This window comes from Lissotriton vulgaris, unplaced genomic scaffold, assembly GCF_964263255.1.
Source record: "Lissotriton vulgaris unplaced genomic scaffold, aLisVul1.2 SCAFFOLD_474, whole genome shotgun sequence".
NCBI lineage: Eukaryota > Metazoa > Chordata > Amphibia > Caudata > Salamandridae > Lissotriton > Lissotriton vulgaris.
The window spans coordinates 599,993-617,999 of record NW_028248784.1 but is presented as its reverse complement, the minus strand read 5'-3'; the positions used below and the strand labels follow the sequence as shown (position 1 = coordinate 617,999).

General features: G+C 46.7%; 1 protein-coding gene across 1 annotated transcript in view; it reads left to right on the top strand.

The window, feature by feature from the left end:
* LOC147663828 (GATOR1 complex protein DEPDC5-like) overlaps positions 1-18,007 on the top strand; it is a 585,638-nt gene that overhangs the window by 99,214 nt on the left and 468,417 nt on the right. Inside the window, exons 19-20 of the mRNA XM_086950176.1 lie at positions 13,086-13,122; positions 16,478-16,598. Coding sequence (XP_086806302.1) covers positions 13,086-13,122; positions 16,478-16,598 — 158 coding nt within the window. The remainder of the gene's footprint in view (positions 1-13,085; positions 13,123-16,477; positions 16,599-18,007) is intronic.

Below are 18,007 nucleotides of genomic sequence, written 5' to 3'. Positions count from 1 at the left end.
CATAAATATCTTAAAAGCAGTACATACATTGAAAATACGTTCTCAAGGCCTATAATAGAATGCAATTATAGTTTTTAAAAAGAATAAAATAATCAAGATTAATACAATAAATAGTTAAAAAGAGAATTAAATTGAAATGGAAAGCCTTTTAGAACGAATCACCCATGCCCATTTTAAAAACTTTTAAACACCACTGACAAGGGAGGGGGATGTATCAGTCAATAAAATGCGGAGGGCCACCAAGTGCTGTCGTGTACCTAAGAGCCTGCACAATGGTATAAGCCAGCGCCTCCTTGGAGCACAATAGTCCGGACATTCAAAGAAAAAATGTGCCACCGTCTCCACCCGTGTCTTGCACATAGCACAGAAGGACGAAGACTGGGAAGATGATCTCCACCTGGACACCAGGTTGCATAAAGGTAAGGTGCCCACTCTGAGCTTGAAATCTTGAAATAGAGAGCCCTGTCCAATGGGATGGAGATTAGGTCCAGATAAGGCTCATATGCAGCCACATCTTTAATTCTTAGGAATGCTGCGGTCGCATTGCAATGACGAGGATTTCAAATGAGTTTGGAAGATATCCAGCCCCAATATAGTTTCTGCAGGGTGGCTTTGGGAGGAGCAGAACGAGTAACCCAAGAGTCTTCCAAACCCAAGTCCCCCAGTAGGCTCTTAACGTCCCTTAGCCATTTTATTCAATGCCATCCCTCCATTGCAATAACCTCAGACAGACCTGCTGCATATGAGGATAGCTCAGGGACCCTCCACAAGCGGGCCCACAAAAGCAAGGGCCGCAGTCGCGCCTGGTCTGCAATTGGTCTGCAGCCCAAGTCTAGAAGCACTGGGACTGTGGGAGTTCTCAGTGGAAGAGCCAAAAGTTCTTTCAAGAATTTGCTTTCTGCCTTGGCTAATACCTCAAGGTTTGTGGTGCCCCACAACTCCGCCCCATACAGGGCGGCAGCAACCCCTCTGGCTTTATATATGTCTATAACCGGGGAGATACAGTGTTTGGGGGATGAGCGATGTTCCCTGAGTAGGACGCCAGTCACCCTTTTGTGGTTGAGCAGCATCTTTTGAATGTGTTGGGTCCAGCTCATAGAATTGCTGAGGCGAATCCCCAAATAGTCGAACTCACAGACCCTCTCCAGGGGAACGGTATTTAGAACCGGAGGGGGCCCAGGCTTTTTGGGAGGGTTCATGGTAAGGAATTTGGTCTTATCTACGTTGATCATCAGGCCCCTAAGGGAGCAGAACTCCTGGAAATGGATGAGGAGCTTTTGGAGACCCTGAGGTGTCTTTGCAATGAGTAGGGTGTCGTCAGCAAAGAGCAGGGTGGGGATCCTAGTGCCCGCCAGGGATGGAGCATCTGCTGGTTCTTTAAGCAGGTGCTCTACCACACCATTCACATACAATGAAAATAGTGTGGGAGCCAACACACATCCCTGGCGGACACCCCTACACACCGGAATCCTGTTGGTTTTCTCCCCATTCGTGCCCCACCGCACCTGTGCATAATTGTCTGAATGAAGTTTAATCAGAAGCGACAGGATACAGGGGGGCAGCCCCAGCCCCTGCAAAACCCTCCATAGCTCCTCCCTAGGTACTAGGTCAAAGGCAGTCTTCAGGTCAATGAAGGCCAAATAAAGACTGCCCTTGCCCAGCACCACCACCTTCCAGTACAGAAGCATCAGCCTGAAGGCCTGTTCGATTGTCCCAGTACCTGAACGGAATCCCGCCTGAAAGTCAGACAGTATCTTGTGGTCATCAGCCCATTGGAGGACCCTCCCCAAAATCACCTTCCCTGCCACCTTTTGGGAAGAGTCGATGAGACTGATGGGCCTGTAGTTAGCGGGTTGTCCCGACACCCCTTTTTGAATATCGGGACAACCTCCGCCCCCTTCCAGGAATCAGGTACTAGTGCGCCCTTCATGATTGCATTTAATAACGTAGCGACCAGTTGTCCCCATTCCTTAGGATTAGCACGAAGCAAGTCACCTGGTATCCCATCCGGCCCAGCTGCTTTTAGTGGGACCAGAGACTAAATTACAGCTTCCACCTCCCTCTCAGTAAAGTCATCAATGCCACTAGCAATTATGTCATCCTCCAAGGAAAAGGACTCACTAAGGTCCCCTTCAGGTTGAGAGTACAGGGCCTCGAAGTGGTTATACCAGAGCTGGGCGGGGATGTTACACGTAACCAGCAAAACATCTGGCCTATTCCTATTTCTAATCAAACTCCAGAAACACCTTGCATCCTTTCCCTTGCTTGCTGCCAAAAGATCTTCCCAAAACTTCTCCTCCCACTTCCTTTTTGCTGCCTTTAAGGTGAGAGAGTAGTCCTTCCTTGCTGTCCTAATTGCTAGTAGGTACTTAGAATTATTTGCCCCTATCAAGGCTTTTTTCGTGGTCCTACATTTGGTCGTACACCGTCCCTGTCTAGTCAAGGGTTTGTTCCTGTTAGTTATACCAGAGGCACTGCTAGGAGAGATGAAGAGCTTACTTAGTGCCCCAATCAGGTCACAAAAAACCTGTGTGGCCTCCTTAGGTGCATTGAACAATGAGCCTAGATTACTCTGGGCTTCAGCCAGCAGAGCCCGCCTCCCGCAATTAGATACACTGGTCATCTGCGAGTTGGGTGCCAACGGAAGTTGTTGTAACCCAGCCTTTCCCCTAAGCCACACGGGAGACAAGACAAGAGAGAGAAGATTGTGGTCACTCTCAATACTCTGAATAATCTCCATATCACTCAGAGTAGTCCATAAACATACGTCGAGAAGAATATAATCTATTCTGGACGTATGGTTGGGCCTGTTGTAAGTGTGTGCACCCTTCAGATCAGATTTGGACCTCCCATTGACCGCCCTCAGATCAAATTCCAAGTTGAGTGCGTTGAACTGCAACGCCACTTGTGATCACTTTTTAATAAGGGGCAGAGCCAAGGCCGGAATCCCCTTTCTCGAATCCTCCTCTTCTATGCCTAGCGTGTCATCAAGGCCTAGGGGCTCGAACGTGCAATTTAGATCCCCCGCCACCAAAATACACAATTTTTTTGGCCGTTGTCTTAGATCTTCCAGAAGTGCAATGGTGGGCGATTGTACTCCTCCCCTAGTACCTCTAGCATAGATATTAAAAATGTCTAAGAGCAGGCATCCCCGAGAATCCCTTAACGTAATGTTGAGGATATCAGGTGAATTTGTGGGGTGTTCCTCCACCCTACAATCTAGGGAGACAGCAACCCAAATGAGGAGGCCTCCCGAAGGGCGACCCCTCCCTGACAGGCATGACAGCTGGAACAAAGTGGGATGAATATCCCACCTTATGACAGGGCTCCTTAGCCCATGTCTCCTGGAATATGCAGATGGAATATCCCTCAACAAGAGAGTTCCAGTCAGGCAACTCCAACTTCCTATGGATTCCCGTAATGTTCCAGCTGAAAATCCTAAGGACTGGATCCGTCACAGCTGGAACACTGCCAGAGTCGGGGTCACCTCCCCCCGCCAGAAGGTCCTGGATCACAAGGCTGCTAACCCCACCTTCCCCCTCGGGAAGCTGGTTACTCTCATATATAGGAGTGGGGATTACTAAACTAGGGGGAGTGTGGCATAATCAGTGGTTAGCCCTCTCAGCTCAGTGTCATCACCAGAGTTACCGGCTCCGGGGGCCTCCCCAAAATTGCAATCGGTTCAATATCCCGGTGGTCTCCACCCAGGCGATGACCAGACTGCCTGAGGATAGAATAGAGGATTAGCAGGGAATTCAGAACAAGCAGAGCTATTGCTCCAACCCATGCCGAAATCTCGGCCAATCGGGGTAGTGACTATTCTAGGATAAAAAAACGTTAGGTCCACTATGCCAATTCCCGGCCCCCCGGAAATAGGTTTATAATCACAAATAGTTTGTGCTACTCTGCTATCCCTAAAGTTGACCACCACACAGTCTCCTTCCACTTGCTTATGTCCATAACCCACCCAATCCACCCTTCTGACTCCTATAATTAGGCCATCAAGGCCCCTGGGAAGGGGTCTGTTGGACTTTAGCCAGTGCAAAGTTTTGTTTTTTAAACCTTGGGGGGATTCGTTTTGGCCAGCCTTCAGGGTGGGTACATTTATAAGGACAGCAACATAAGGGTGACAGTCTGGGGGCAAGTTCACAGGAGGGGATTTTGGAACAGCTTTGGAAGATACGACTTTTGGGACAGCTTTTGTTAGATGTGTTTGCGGGTGAGCAAGAGCAGGACTATTAGTCAAAGTCAAAGTTTTGGCTGAACTGGCCTGACTAGTAGCTTTGCCCTTGCCCGTCCCCTTTGGGATTCCCTTTGTTTTAACTGTGCCACTCCCCCCTGGCAACTCAACCCGGCCCGGCTTCGTACCCGGGGCTTTTTAGGGGGCTTAGGGTTACTTGAAAGGACTTGCGCTTTATGGCCAATGCTCCCGGAGGTAGCCTCCAGCAGCGCTACGGGTGCATTGTCGGTCAGCTGAGGGGTTACCAGAATAGCCACAGTGGGTACAACTGGCGAAGCCTGCTGAGGCACCATAGTTTTACTGTTTTCGGTGGGCCCTCCTTGCCCCTCCTCCCTTAACCTGGAGTGCAGTTTAATAAGTGCTTTCAGCGAGAAGAAGTTATCTAGGGTTGATTGTTCAAACCTGTCTAGCCTATCGCCCAGCCCTGTTACTCTATCGACAATCGGAGACAACAGTGTTTTCAACAGCTCCTCGATTTGTGCAATGGTAGCAGGGACACAGAAAGCTAATGGCTGATGGCTGGGAAAGGGAGGTGCACCTACTTTTTCTAAGGTGGGACCCGCCCCCTTGGTAGAAGAAGAGGAATTTATCGTGCCTTTGGTACCTATGCCCTTGGACCCCTGTTTCCTTGGTTTCTTAAACAGTTTCAAGGAACTACCTTTGCACGGACTAGCAATCCTTTTCCGTTTCCTTTTTGTAATTACAGGGATCTTAAGAGCCGACAGCGGGGTGCCCAGTGACTTAGGACTATCCACTATAGTGAGGGGGGGACACAGAGCCTGTTGTAACAGCAGGGGAAACAATAGAAGGCAATGCCATAGTGCCACCAACCTCAGGAGGGGGTATTGATGATGCAGCCAGGCTCTCCAATCTGTCGATACTAGCCCTCAGTGATGCAAGCCGCGGTTCGTCAAACATATGAGGAGAGGGTAAAAGGGGGACAGAATTACAAACAGGTGACTCTGCCAAAGCTAAGGGGCCCAAGGATGATCTTTTAGATGGATGAAGTTCCTGCGAAAGACGCCGCTCCGTCATAACAATCTCCTTCTGTATAACGGCTGCAACCCGTGTGATAAATTTATCCATGGTACCTATAACACCAATTGGACCCACCTCGCCCCCTCCCCTCAAGCTCTTCCCTGAGCGGGTAGACATTAGCTCGAAATGTAAAGGGGGAACAGGTACTCTTACTAATGTTAGTTAGTCCACCAAAACTGTAGCGACAAATACCAATGTCAGAGGGGTGGCCCAGCCCAGCGTTAGACAGCCCCTGACTGCCATAGACTGCCCACCCTTTGCCCGGGCTTAGCCCCGTGCGAGACCCGCGCGCGTCCCGCTGCGCGTTGCACCGGTGCCGATTTTAATGGTCCCAGGGGGCGGGGCTTCCGGCCGGCACCTCACGCGAGACTGCACTGCCTGCTGGATGTTGTAGGCAAAAACAACAGGTGATGGACCGAATGTGGATCAATGTCACACACTCACCCCAGTCCAAAGATCTGGGCCCAAATCCATCGTTTTTTTGCACTCCACACCACCCTGGGTTAGACAATGGCAATATGCAAATCAGCTCTGACCCTGTGCCCCATGGGAACAGTCCAGTCCGAACTACAAAAGCCATGTCCTTCCCAGAACGGAATCAAGCATCCGAGGACCGGACCGGTTTCGAGGTAACACCTCTCATCAGCCCGGCTAGCTTGACTCCAGTGGTGTGGAGTGCCTGGGACCCACGTCTGGGCATCCCCAGCGCACTTAGGGCGGAATATGCAAAAACAACAGGTGATGGACCGAATGTGGATCAATGTCACACACTCACCCCAGTCCAAAGATCTGGGCCCAAATCCATCGTTTTTTTGCACTCCACACCACCCTGGGTTAGACAATGGCGATATGCAAATCATCTCTGACCCTGTGCCCCATGGGAACAGTCCAGTCCGAACTACAAAAGCCATGTCCTTCCCAAAACGGAATCAAGCATCCGAGGACCGGACCGGTTTCGAGATAACACCTCTCATCAGCCCGGCTAGCTTGACTCCAGTGGTGTGGAGTGCCTGGGACCCACGTCTGGGCATCCCCAGCGCACTTAGGGCGGAATATGCAAAAACAACAGGTGATGGACCGAATGTGGATCAATGTCACACACTCACCCCAGTCCAAAGATCTGGGCCCAAATCCATCGTTTTTTTGCACTCCACACCACCCTGGGTTAGACAATGGCGATATGCAAATCAGCTCTGACCCTGTGCCCCATGGGATGTTGTAGGCAGGCAGCGCGCGGTCCGCGGGTGACTCCAGGCACGGGTGATCATGATCAGTGGCAGCAACAATCCCCCAGCAGGGAACAGGCAGCAGCCGCGTTTCTGCTCTCACGGCGTGGCTTGCAGTCAGCGGCAGCAACAACAATCCCCCAGCTCTCCTCCAGCAGGGAACAGGCTGCAGCGTTTCTCCTCTTCACGATGCAGCTTGCAATCAGGTTAGTGGCACGTCCCGCTGCGCGTTGCACCGGTGCCGATTTTCAAGGTCCCAGGGGGCGGGGCTTCCGGCCGGCACCTCACGCGAGACCGCACTGCCTGCTGGATGTTGTAGGCAGGCAGCGCGCGGTCCGCGGGTGACTCCAGGCACGGGTGATCAGAGGCAGCAACAATCCCCCAGCAGGGAACAGGCAGCAGCCGCGTTTCTGCTCTCACGGCGCGGCTTGCAGTCAGCGGCAGCAACAACAATCCCCCAGCTCTCCTCCAGCAGGGAACAGGCTGCAGCGTTTCTCCTCTTCACGATGCGGTTTGCAATCAAGTTAGTGGTACGTCCCTGTACTGTTAACAGTCAGCAGGGGCTCGTTGTTTTCCTCATTTTTCCCATGCAGATAACTTGAAGCCGCCGGGTTGCAATGGAGAAGGTGTGGAGGGGGAGGCACCTTGTGAGGAAATGGTACAAGAGCCAGAATCTGTCCTGTAACCTGTTGCCGGTTATGGCAGGGCAAACAGGACGGAAAGGTAAGTTAGCCGCCTATGCCCAGACCTCGGCATTGCACAGCTGCAATTAGAAGGAAAGCAGCACTCGAACATCCAAGCGGCCGCCGCTCTGGCCTCTCATGCCTCCTCTCCTTACCTCCAGCAGGCTCCGTCCGCATAATAGTATCGGCCTAAGCTGATGACATACTCTTGTACATTCGGGATTTAGAGGTCCAGCTGCCCCCTGTGATTCGGGAGGTGTTGCGCTATGGTGGCCATTCGGATTTGAGGGCAAACTGGGATAAATCTATAATTTTTCCGTTGACGCCAGTCACAGTGCCGGCCCCTCTTGACTTCCCGCTACAGTGGACGTCTGACCCGGTTCGCTACCTGGGTATTCAAGTTCATTCGGATGCAGACCAAGTGATTAAGGCTAATTACGGTGGGGGGATTGACAAGTTGGGCGATGACATAGACAGCTGGATTTGGCTCCCGCTTTTGGTTCCATTAATGAAGATGGTGGTACTTTCTCGCTTTCTTTTTCTTTTCATGTATATCCCTATAGTGGTGCCCAGCATATGTCTAAAGAGCTGCGTACACTGATGAACAAACTGACATGGGCGGGCAAGACTCCATGTATTGCATTGGACACTCTCATGCTGCCATATACTGCTGCTGGTCTGGGCGCACCGGACTTAGGGCTTTGTTACCGGATAGCACAGGCCTCACATACCCATATCTGAGTTCATGGCCCACAGGTTCTCCCTCACCACCATATAGGAAAAAGTGGCTGCTGCTCCTGACCCTTTGCCACGTTTCTTAATTAAAGCGCCAGTTCGGCGATGTGGAGTTTTTGACTCGGTGAATTCCACAGCCCATGCTAGATATGTTCTTCTTAAACTGTATTCTGGCGCACAACTGTACTCACCACGCATGTGCATGGAGTGGTGTCAGTGGTTCGCTCTCCGCTTCGAGCGAGGTACTCCTCGCTCTCTGAATGATCTGCACATATATGAGAAGGGGAATCTTATTCAAAATGGCCAGATGGTGATATGGATGGAGGCGGTGCTTGATATGGTTAGGGGAGTCTTCTAATACCAATATTGCCTACAGCAATTCCCCCTGATTATAATATCTTCAGGCAAGATAGACTGAAGGGGAGGGGCGGAGGTGTGACACTTGTGGTGAATAAATGCGCCACATGTTCCACTATTCCCATGGATGTAATCACAGGATGTGAATCTCTTGCCTTTTCCATAGCAATATCGCCTCACCAATCTTTTAAAGGGCTTCTAGTTTACAGGCCCCCTGGATCGGTAGGCTCTTTCTTTGAAGAGCTCCAGTCGGTAGTCTCTGCACTGGTGTTGAGATCCGAGCACTGTGTGCTGGCCGGGGACTTCAATCTCCATATGGATGATGGATTGGACCCAGACACGATTAAAATGCTTGATGTTACGGCTCCTCTGGGCCTCTCTCCTTATCTCTCTGGACCGACGCATGAAAAAGGCCATACCCTGGATCAGGTCTTTTCCACTACTATTATAGAGATGTTGGCTCCTCTGCCGGTGCTCTGGTCGGATCACAGGCTGGTCAAATTTCATGTGTTGGGGACAAAAAAACCATCCAGTGCTGCTTGTCGGCAGCCGTGTCAAGCACCCAGGGCGTATCACCGGGTGACTCGGAAAATGCTGGCTCAGGCATGTCTGGATCATCCCTGTCCTATAACAGGAGACCTGGAAAGGGATTTAGAGTCTCTGCAAGCATGGCTGACGGATAGGCTGGATGATCTTGCCCCTGTGATTGCCCCCTGAAAAACAGCTAAACGGGTTTCTGCCCCTTGGTTTACTGAAGCACTGGCGGCTTCGCGACGGCAGTGCAAGGTGGCAGAGAGGGCCTGGCGCTCACAGTATGATTCCGCGGCCAGGCTTGCTTACAGGACGTCTGTTAAAGCTTACCAACATGACATCCTCCTTGAAAAAAAAGGTTATTTTGCAAAAAGGATTGAGACTGCCTCCAACTCGTGCAAAGAGATCTTCACTATCGTGAGGGAATTTACGGCCCCTCGCACTATTGCGACCCAGGCTGCTCCTTCGGAGCCATGGGTAAGCGCCCTTGCCAATTTTCTCACCACTAAGATAAAATCGATCCAGGACTCTTTCCCCCTGAGGGTGCTGGATTATCTTCCAGCACTGAGGGTGGATCAGATTTAACAGCTTGTTCGGATCCGATTCTGGCTGACTTCCCGCCACTCTCAGTTTCCTCCTCTCTGGAACTTATGGCCAAACTTAAATCTGGATCGCCTCTTCACCCGTGCCCTGCCAAATTTTTGGCGAAAGTGGCGGAAGTCATTAATCCTTTGGTGAATCCCATTCTGAATCTCTCCTTGAGTGAGGTGGTGGTTCCGCAGGTCTGGAAGCAGGCGATGATCATTCCTCTACTCAAGAAGCCTGGTTTAGATCCTGAGGCTTTTGCCAACTACAGGCCCATCTCTCTCCTGTCCGCTTTTGCTAAGATCTTGGAGAAGCATGCGCATATTGCGCTCTCCAACTTTTTAGAATCCCACAATTTGCTGCATTCCACCCAATCCGGCTTCCGTACCAACTTAAGCACCGAAACTGCGCTTTTGGACGTGTCGGAGGCAATCAATGAGGTACTGGATTCAGGAGGCAAAGCTATGCTTGTGATGCTTGATCTGTCAGTGGCTTTTGACACCGTCCCCCATGAGGGTCTCCTCGCCAGACTTTGAGATCGGTCTGAGGGGGACAGTGCTCAGCTGGTTTAGATCTTTTTTGGCTGGCCGCCGACAATCGGTCTGGGCCCCCTCTTGCTCTGGCGTGATGCCGCCACTGGGAGTCGGAGTCCCGCAGGGCTCAGTGCTGAGCCCAACTCTTTTTAACATCTTCATGACCCCTCTGGCGGCACTGGTGGAGTCGTTTGGGGCCCAGATCGTATACTATGCCGATGATACCCAGCTCCTCTTTACGTGCGGGAAAGGAGCAGATTTTGACGGAGAGAGTATTCGCGGGTGCCTTGAGGCTGTTTTTAACTGGTTCCAGTTCAACAGCCTCAAGTGCAACTCAGATAAATCTGAGGTACTCTTCTTCGGCTGCCGGTCGGATCCAGATTGGCAGGAATGGTGGCCTGTCAACATGTTTCCCCCAGCAGGCTCTTCCCAGCTAGCCAAGAATCTAGGGATCAAGATCGATAATGGCCTGACGTTGAGATCACAGATCCTGGGCCTAACAGGTACATGCTTTGGCCTCCTTAGGATGCTCCGCAAGTTTCTGCCGCTGCTCCCGGGAGATCATAGGAAGATCACGGTCCAGGCCTTAATTGGCTCGAGATTGGACTATTCCAATGTCCTTTATCTTGGCTTGCCGCAGTATCTCTTGCAACGGCTGCAGGTGGTCCAGAACTCGGCAGCACGGGCCGTTTTTGGCCTCTACAGGCGAGCTAGAACCTCCGGCCTCCTGCAGTCACTTCATTGGCTGCCTATCCGGAAGCGGATAGTTTTTAAGGCCTTGACCTTGGCCCACAAGGCTCTTCACGCCTCTGGAGCGAAATATCTCCAGAAGAGGCTAGCCTTCTACCGTCCGGCCCGTTCCCTGAGATCCGAGTCTCTGTTCCTTGCCGTGGTCCCTCGAGTAAAAAGGGCACGCATTGGGGGCCGGTCTTTTAGGCTGTTGGCGCCACAGCTTTGGAACACTCTGCCCGTGGCACTGCGGAGTACCTCCAATCTGCTGACTTTCAGGAAGGGCCTTAAAACCTGGCTTTTTGCTCTTTAGATACGCTCTTTTCTTTTGATCTCTGGTTCTTTTTATTTGCTTTGTTATGTTTTCTACTACAGGTTTACAATAAAGCGCCGGGACACTCCTTGGAGTAGCCGAGCGCTATAAAAGATTTTTATAACATAACATAACATAACATATGGCGGTGCCTTATGTGCCAACTCAATTTTTTAAGGACTCGCCACGCTGTGAGGGCTCTGCTGGGCGATGAGCTCACTGAACCAATGGAGATCCCACCACTGTCCATACTATTGCGCTCACAGTCTCCAATTAAGTTAGTATTGCGGCTTTATACCTCAGCTTTACATACTAGGACGACCTCTTTCACGAAGGCTCGGCTGGCTTGTCAGGTGGACATTGGGATACCACTCACGGATGATATCTGGTATTACTGCTGTGGGGTTACACGCAAAGTCTCTCTGAATGGCCACCACAGGTTTGCCCATTTTAAGTTCTTAAACAGGGTTCATCACTCTTCAGAGCGCCAATATAGATATGGGTTACAAGATACTGATAATTGTGAACGATGTGACATGCCGGGTGCCGGATTTTTCCACCTAGCTTGGCAGTGCCCCCCTGTAGAGGAATTTTGGAACCATATTTTCAAGCAGTTAAACGATATTGTGGGTCTTTCACTTGCACTGGACACCCTACTGGCGTTGCTGGGGTATACAAAGCCACTACGGAAAAATGTTCGCAAATTGATTGCCATTGGTTTTCTTACGCTAAACGTAGACTAGCAATGAGATGGATGCGTGGGCCTGTACCTACGGTTGATGAGTGGGAAAAAGACATGATGTATTGTAATACTCAATCGGATATTTATAATGAACTGCTTCCACCCAGTAGCCGACGGTTGGATTTTTGGAGTCTATTTACACAATATCAATTGTCACGCCAATGTAACAATGAAGAATGATGTTGGTGATGGCACTGTTGATTACTGAGTACCCCTACTTGGTGTACTATAGGCCTGTTGATATAGCATTTTGGGGGTGGGGGGTTTTGCCTTTCTGCACTGTTTCTCTATTTATGCATATGGTAACATGAGACGCTGTACAATTGGTCGGTTATCTTGTGTCTTTTATGTCAATGTAACCCTGCGGGCATTGTAACAATGCTGCTAATGGATTATGTGATCTGTTTTATTTTGGTTGATTGCAATTTTTGTTTTCTTATTATGCTCTGTGTCAAAATCCAATAAATAAAATAAAAAACAAAAATAGCAAACATTATCAGTTCCCGGAACTGGTACTACCATTCATGTCACCTCCCAGAGTGTATACTAAAGAGCAATTGGTGTTGGCTGCCCTTTTGTGGAAGAAGGCAATCCGTCTGTACCCTCAGCTTCATTGGTTGGTGAATGGGAATGTGCTTTCTCAATGATAGATGAACACAATCTGTAGCATCAGGTTCCCAGTAAATCATGTTCTTAAATTGGAAGGTGGACTAATATATATATATATATATATATAATATATATATATATATATATATATATATATATATATATATATATATATATATATATATATATATATATATATATATATATATATATTAGTAAAAGTTATTATCTATAGTGATCCTTGGACTGGTAGTCCCAAGCCCCCCCCCTCTGGAAGACCCAGTCCATAACTATGCGATACAGGTATTTTGTGGATTGCACATTAAGGGATTAAGAGAAGGGACCAAGGAGAAAAGATGTGGGCGTGTGATCAGGACCTCACACACACGTAGTCTTCAAACGTTACCCTTTTTTATGCTGGATTACAAGGTGTTTTCTTACTATGACTTTTCAGTCCTGAACGTCTCACAAGTCCAGCAGGAAGGACTACCAGTACAAGCATAACTATGGTGGTTGTTGTGCTGTCTTGACGTACATAGCTTGTGTGCTAAGCATTCTTTAGGGGAGCTTTCAGTTTTTCTCTTGTACCAGAACAATGTTCTTTTCTTTTGGCTGCTCTGTTTGCTTATCTCCTGTGAGCTGTACATTTGAATGAGTTATGTGTTCTATCGCATACTTCATGTTTTCTTTCCTTTTGTGACCTATGCACTCTTATGTACAGTATGGTATAGTCTCTCTGACAGTTCTTTGCTGTTTTTTTCCAGCCACTCTGTGAGAAATCAAAGAATGGCAGAGACACAGGTTAGTTGTTTTTAATCCCAATATACTTATGTGCCAAAAGGCTATTGTCCATTTGCTCTTTATTATTCAGCTGTTTGCCTTGGTCATTCTTTCTTACCCCATAGTTATTCTGTTGTAGAATGTGGTTATTATTTTATAGGCCTGGGTCCTTCTTTCCTGTCCAGACGTTCTATTTTAACCCAATGCTTTTTAACTTGGTGCTCTCGCCATTTTGTCTTGTAGCATAGGCATTGTTATCTCTTCTTAACTGAAAGGTATTACTTTCGTCTTTAAAAAATATGCCCAAAAAAGTTTTGTGTTTTAATTGAACACTGCATTTGGAGTTTTTTAGTCGCAGTCCCCATCATAGTTTTTGTACATGTGTAGAAGGTTTATAATGGAGGCTGACCAAAATCCTACCTGAAGAAACTGGTTCTGTCAAATGTTTTCCATCAAACTGTTTATGAAGAATTTTTCACCTAGAATGACTTTCAACAGGTTGACAAAACCAACCTGGTAAAAGCCCTTCTAGGAGAAACATTATTTTTTTCAAGTTAGATTTTTTACAAGTGTTCCCTCCTTTTGTCCAACTCCTGCCCCGCCACCCCCAAAGTTAGGGAACTGGGGAGTGGGGGTGGCGAGGTGTTGATTCTTCTGGGTAATCATCCTCTACTGGTCTTTGCTTTTACCCTTTTTTCCTGATGCATTTTCTCCCCCTCGCCTTTTAAACATTAATTCGTCCATAATTCTGTACCCCTTTCTCTCCTCTCTGACCCACCATTCCCTAGAGGATGTTGTAGCCCTCTTCTTCTACCTCTTCACTCCCTTTTTTTGTAATGTAAATTTATTTTTATTTTCTTCATCTTGGTCTTCTGTGACATTTTTCTGCTATTTGTGGGCAGCAACGCCAGATTTATTTTCTCACGTAATATTATTTTTTTCGAACTTTACTTTTTATTGTCAAAGGTCCTCATGTTTTAGAACTTGTCTGCAAGATTTCAAATTTCCAAACCGGGTCCTGTATGTCTTTTTCACCAAAAAAGTATTGTTGTGGAGACAATATTTGCGATGGAGTTTTGTGAACCTGATGTAGGATGTTTTGTCATAATGAAAGAATACCATTCCGATGTAAATTCCCTGATGCTAATTGTCCAATCCATCCCTCTCTGTTAACAAAGTGCACACAGAACAGTTTATGGCTGGTTCTCAGGGATTTTGTTCTTTGTTCATAAAAGTTACCTTATGTTTAGCATATAACTTAAATGTGTATAGGTGACATTCTCCAGCATGTCCCTCTTTTTTCATCTGCATGTTGTGTAATGGGTGTCCTGAAATAGTTCATCAGTTACTATTTTGCAATATAATCCAGATCAATTAAAGATCTTATAATTCCACAAAGTTCTTCATAGAGTTTTAATAGATTTTGCCTTTGAATCTAGATAATGTTATCAATGCAAAGGGAAATACATGGTCTAGTCTTATCCCTACACTCACTATTAACCTTTTAATATGCATGTATTAACATCTCCCCTAGCTAATTGACAGCACATACTAAAGCCAAAGCACAGTGAGAGAACAAATAAAAGATGAACACGACAGATGGCAAATTAACAGTACATGATTGTGAAACAGAGTTTCTTACAATGCGGGATATGGAGGGTGACTGCAACAAAGCTTTGGAGCCATAAGTGGGATTGCCAGAAACCGTGAAGGGACACATTGGGAGGAATAATAAATATAAGGCAGATGGAGAAGGTGTGAAGTCACAGAAATTACACTGGAAAAGAATTGTAAAGTAGGAGTGAATCACATTATGAATCCTCCATGTTGTCCCTGGAGAAAAGGATTCAAAAGCATGAAACGGATGCGTTTGTACCTCAAAACCGAGGGCTAGTTTTTAGTTAACGCTATGAGAAAGAAATATCGCACAGTGAAATACAGATGAAGGTTAATGGATTATATAGGACTAACTAAGAATAATTTTAGAGTCTCCTGCTTATGGGTGATATTACAAGAGTACATTAAATGTTCAATATTACCTCACAAACAACTACTGAAAAGTCAAAACTATCTTCAAGATCTGCCTAATTCTACAATATTTTAAAAAGTTAGTCCTGTGTTCCTTCTCCTTACGTATATCACAAATCCTCAATACATTACACTTGGTGCCCAATATTAACATTCAAATGACATTATTTAACAAAAATGGATACTGTTTTAATTAAGGGGACAAAAAAAGTATGACTCTTTACAACAGTGAGCGCACAAATTGCTATTCTCTCATGTAGCTGCAGTAGATCTACAGGACTGGGTTTACAATCAATATGTTATGATTCTAGTCAACATTCTTCTCAAAATACTGGAGCAACGAGACATGAACATAGTAGATTATTGGAAATGTAAATGACAACTTTGGAGGATCTCTATTGACTGCATTTTTACATTGATTCAAGATTTTAATACTGCAATCCAGAAAACGATACTTATTTCCTAACAAGACGTTTGTGACCAGTGAGTGTGGCCACTCCTCTCTTACCTATGTATGAACCAGCTCTTGTACATCCTACAAAAATGAATCTAAGCTATTCAAATTCCATATTGAGTATACTTTAAATAGTATTTTGCCACTTCACCTGAGCATCAAAAATGGTACGAGAAACAAGAGAAAGGGCACTTAATATCTATGTATTTAATACCTTGCCCCTTCTTTGTAGAACAATTTTTACATTACTACAACCATGATTTAGATTAGTACAACCAGTACCACACTTGGCTGTATAAGGGAAATAGCAGGAATTCCTGATTAGTCAGTCTCTGAAAGGCTGGCTGGGCTTGGCAACCAGCCCAATGCTGTCTTCATGGGACTGACTGTACTTTAGCCAAACAGATATGTCTGAAATTCTCCCTTTTTTCTAGGCTGCCTCTGAGCATCTAGAATAGGAAGAATTCTGGGGAGACACCCTTCTGGTTTTGAATTGTCGACTTGCAAGGGCGAGTTGAAATAACATCTCCAAAGATTCTGCTTAATTTGCATGTGAGGATGTGTGCTTTTGTACAGATACCAGACAAGTCAACCTTTAGTATTGTGTTACACATTGTGCTGTTTACAGGTATCGCAATTGTTCGTAAAGGCATACTTTGAAATAAAAGGATCTATGCCTTGACTGTTAAGAAACACTGTTTTGAGAAATGATTAAGCTCCATTTGGATGGCAAAGTGTTCTGTTTATTTGGTCATTATGTGCCTGGTGTTTAGTCGTTTCTCCTTCTAGTCACTTGGTCTTTCTCTATGATATCATTCACTGCCTCTGAACACTCTTGCATGCGTTTCATGCCAAAAGCTTACTTTTTTGCTTCTATTTCCTCTTGCCTTCCAGCATTAGGTTCGCCGAAGGATTCTGAAAATGCCCTCCCTATCCAGGTTGATTATGACGCTTACGACGCACAGGTTTTCCGCCTTCCTGGTCCTTCCAGAGCTCAGCGGCCCACTACCTTCAGGTACAATGCAGCAGAGTTCCCTACTGTTCTTCCTGCTTTCTGTGGCACAGGTAGTGTGAAAGGTCTGGGCAGATCACGCCTGCGTGGTGTATAGAAGGATGATTGCTTCTGTTCACTTTTTGCCTTTTTACCCTCTTGAGTGTGCTGACGGCGAAACAACTAGCTGGTAAAGAGGTTCCTCCCTGCTATCAGGCACTCTTAATTTGGCACCGTTCATCAGCTCTTCAGCCCAATTACTTTGTCTGCCCTCTGCTTCCCTGCCTTCCCTTACAGTGACATACCATCACTTCAACCAATGCATCAGATGTTCCACTTTTAAGAGGAGCATAATGTACCATTAGGGTTAAAACAAGATTACTTTTTTTCTAATTTTAAATGTATTTTCATTTAGGAATAGTGTTTCTTTATTTTTATTAAATTTATTTTGGGATAAGTTTGCGGTTAGGTTTTGAATGAGGAGATTAAAAAAAATCTATGTTACAATTTATTAATTTCAGATTGTTGGGGATACATTCACTAATAGAATTTAATTTAGGAGTAGGGCTAGCATTTACATATAATTTACTTTAATCAGCGTAATTTAATTTAGGCTTAGGGTTAGTAGTTACATTTGATAATTTTTCTTTTTTTTTTAAAACCTTTATTGACATTTCAACCAAATACAAGTTTGGGCCTACAACCCCCGGGGCTGGCCGCTAAGCAGTTAGAGGAGCAGAGAGCAAATTTTAAATCACATGCAGCACCTCGGGGAGCAGAATCACCATGCTAGCGTACTCTTAGTCACTGAATAGCACAATTAGAAAAACAGGATATAAAAGGTTCTCATTTTATAGTATAAGATGGAAGGATCAGGTGCCGAACAATTTCCCAGCAGCAAAAAATGGCAGGCAGAATAGTAAACGTGTCAACAGTAAACAGTAATCGGTCAAATCAATGGCGCTAAAACAGGCGGTTCAGGATATGAAGAAATATTACGATCAATTCTCGTCTGCTAGTCACCTGCCCTAAGACCCAGAGAACACCACGAAAATTGAGGCACAGATGAAAAAGCAGTGATTGATACCAAAGGAAATCCACTACACTGACCCAGAGAAAGAAAAAGACAAAGGAAGATAAGAGAAGAGAACAAAGGCCATAGAAACAAAATAAAAACAAAAAATCCCCTCCCCCAACCCCCCATCCTGCACCCCTGCAGATGACTACGCCCCCCCCCCCCCCCTCAGTGTGCCTGTCGCCCGAGAACCAAACCCGAAATATAGAAGAACAGAGAAAAAGGAGAAAGAAAGGAAACCCCACCCAACGGGGAAATGGAGGAGGGCGATAGTCTCTGCGCTCCCGGTCTCTCCCCCCCGCCCTAACAAAGGGGGCCCCCCTAAGCCAGCACGAATAAAGTTGTCCACCGTACAAAA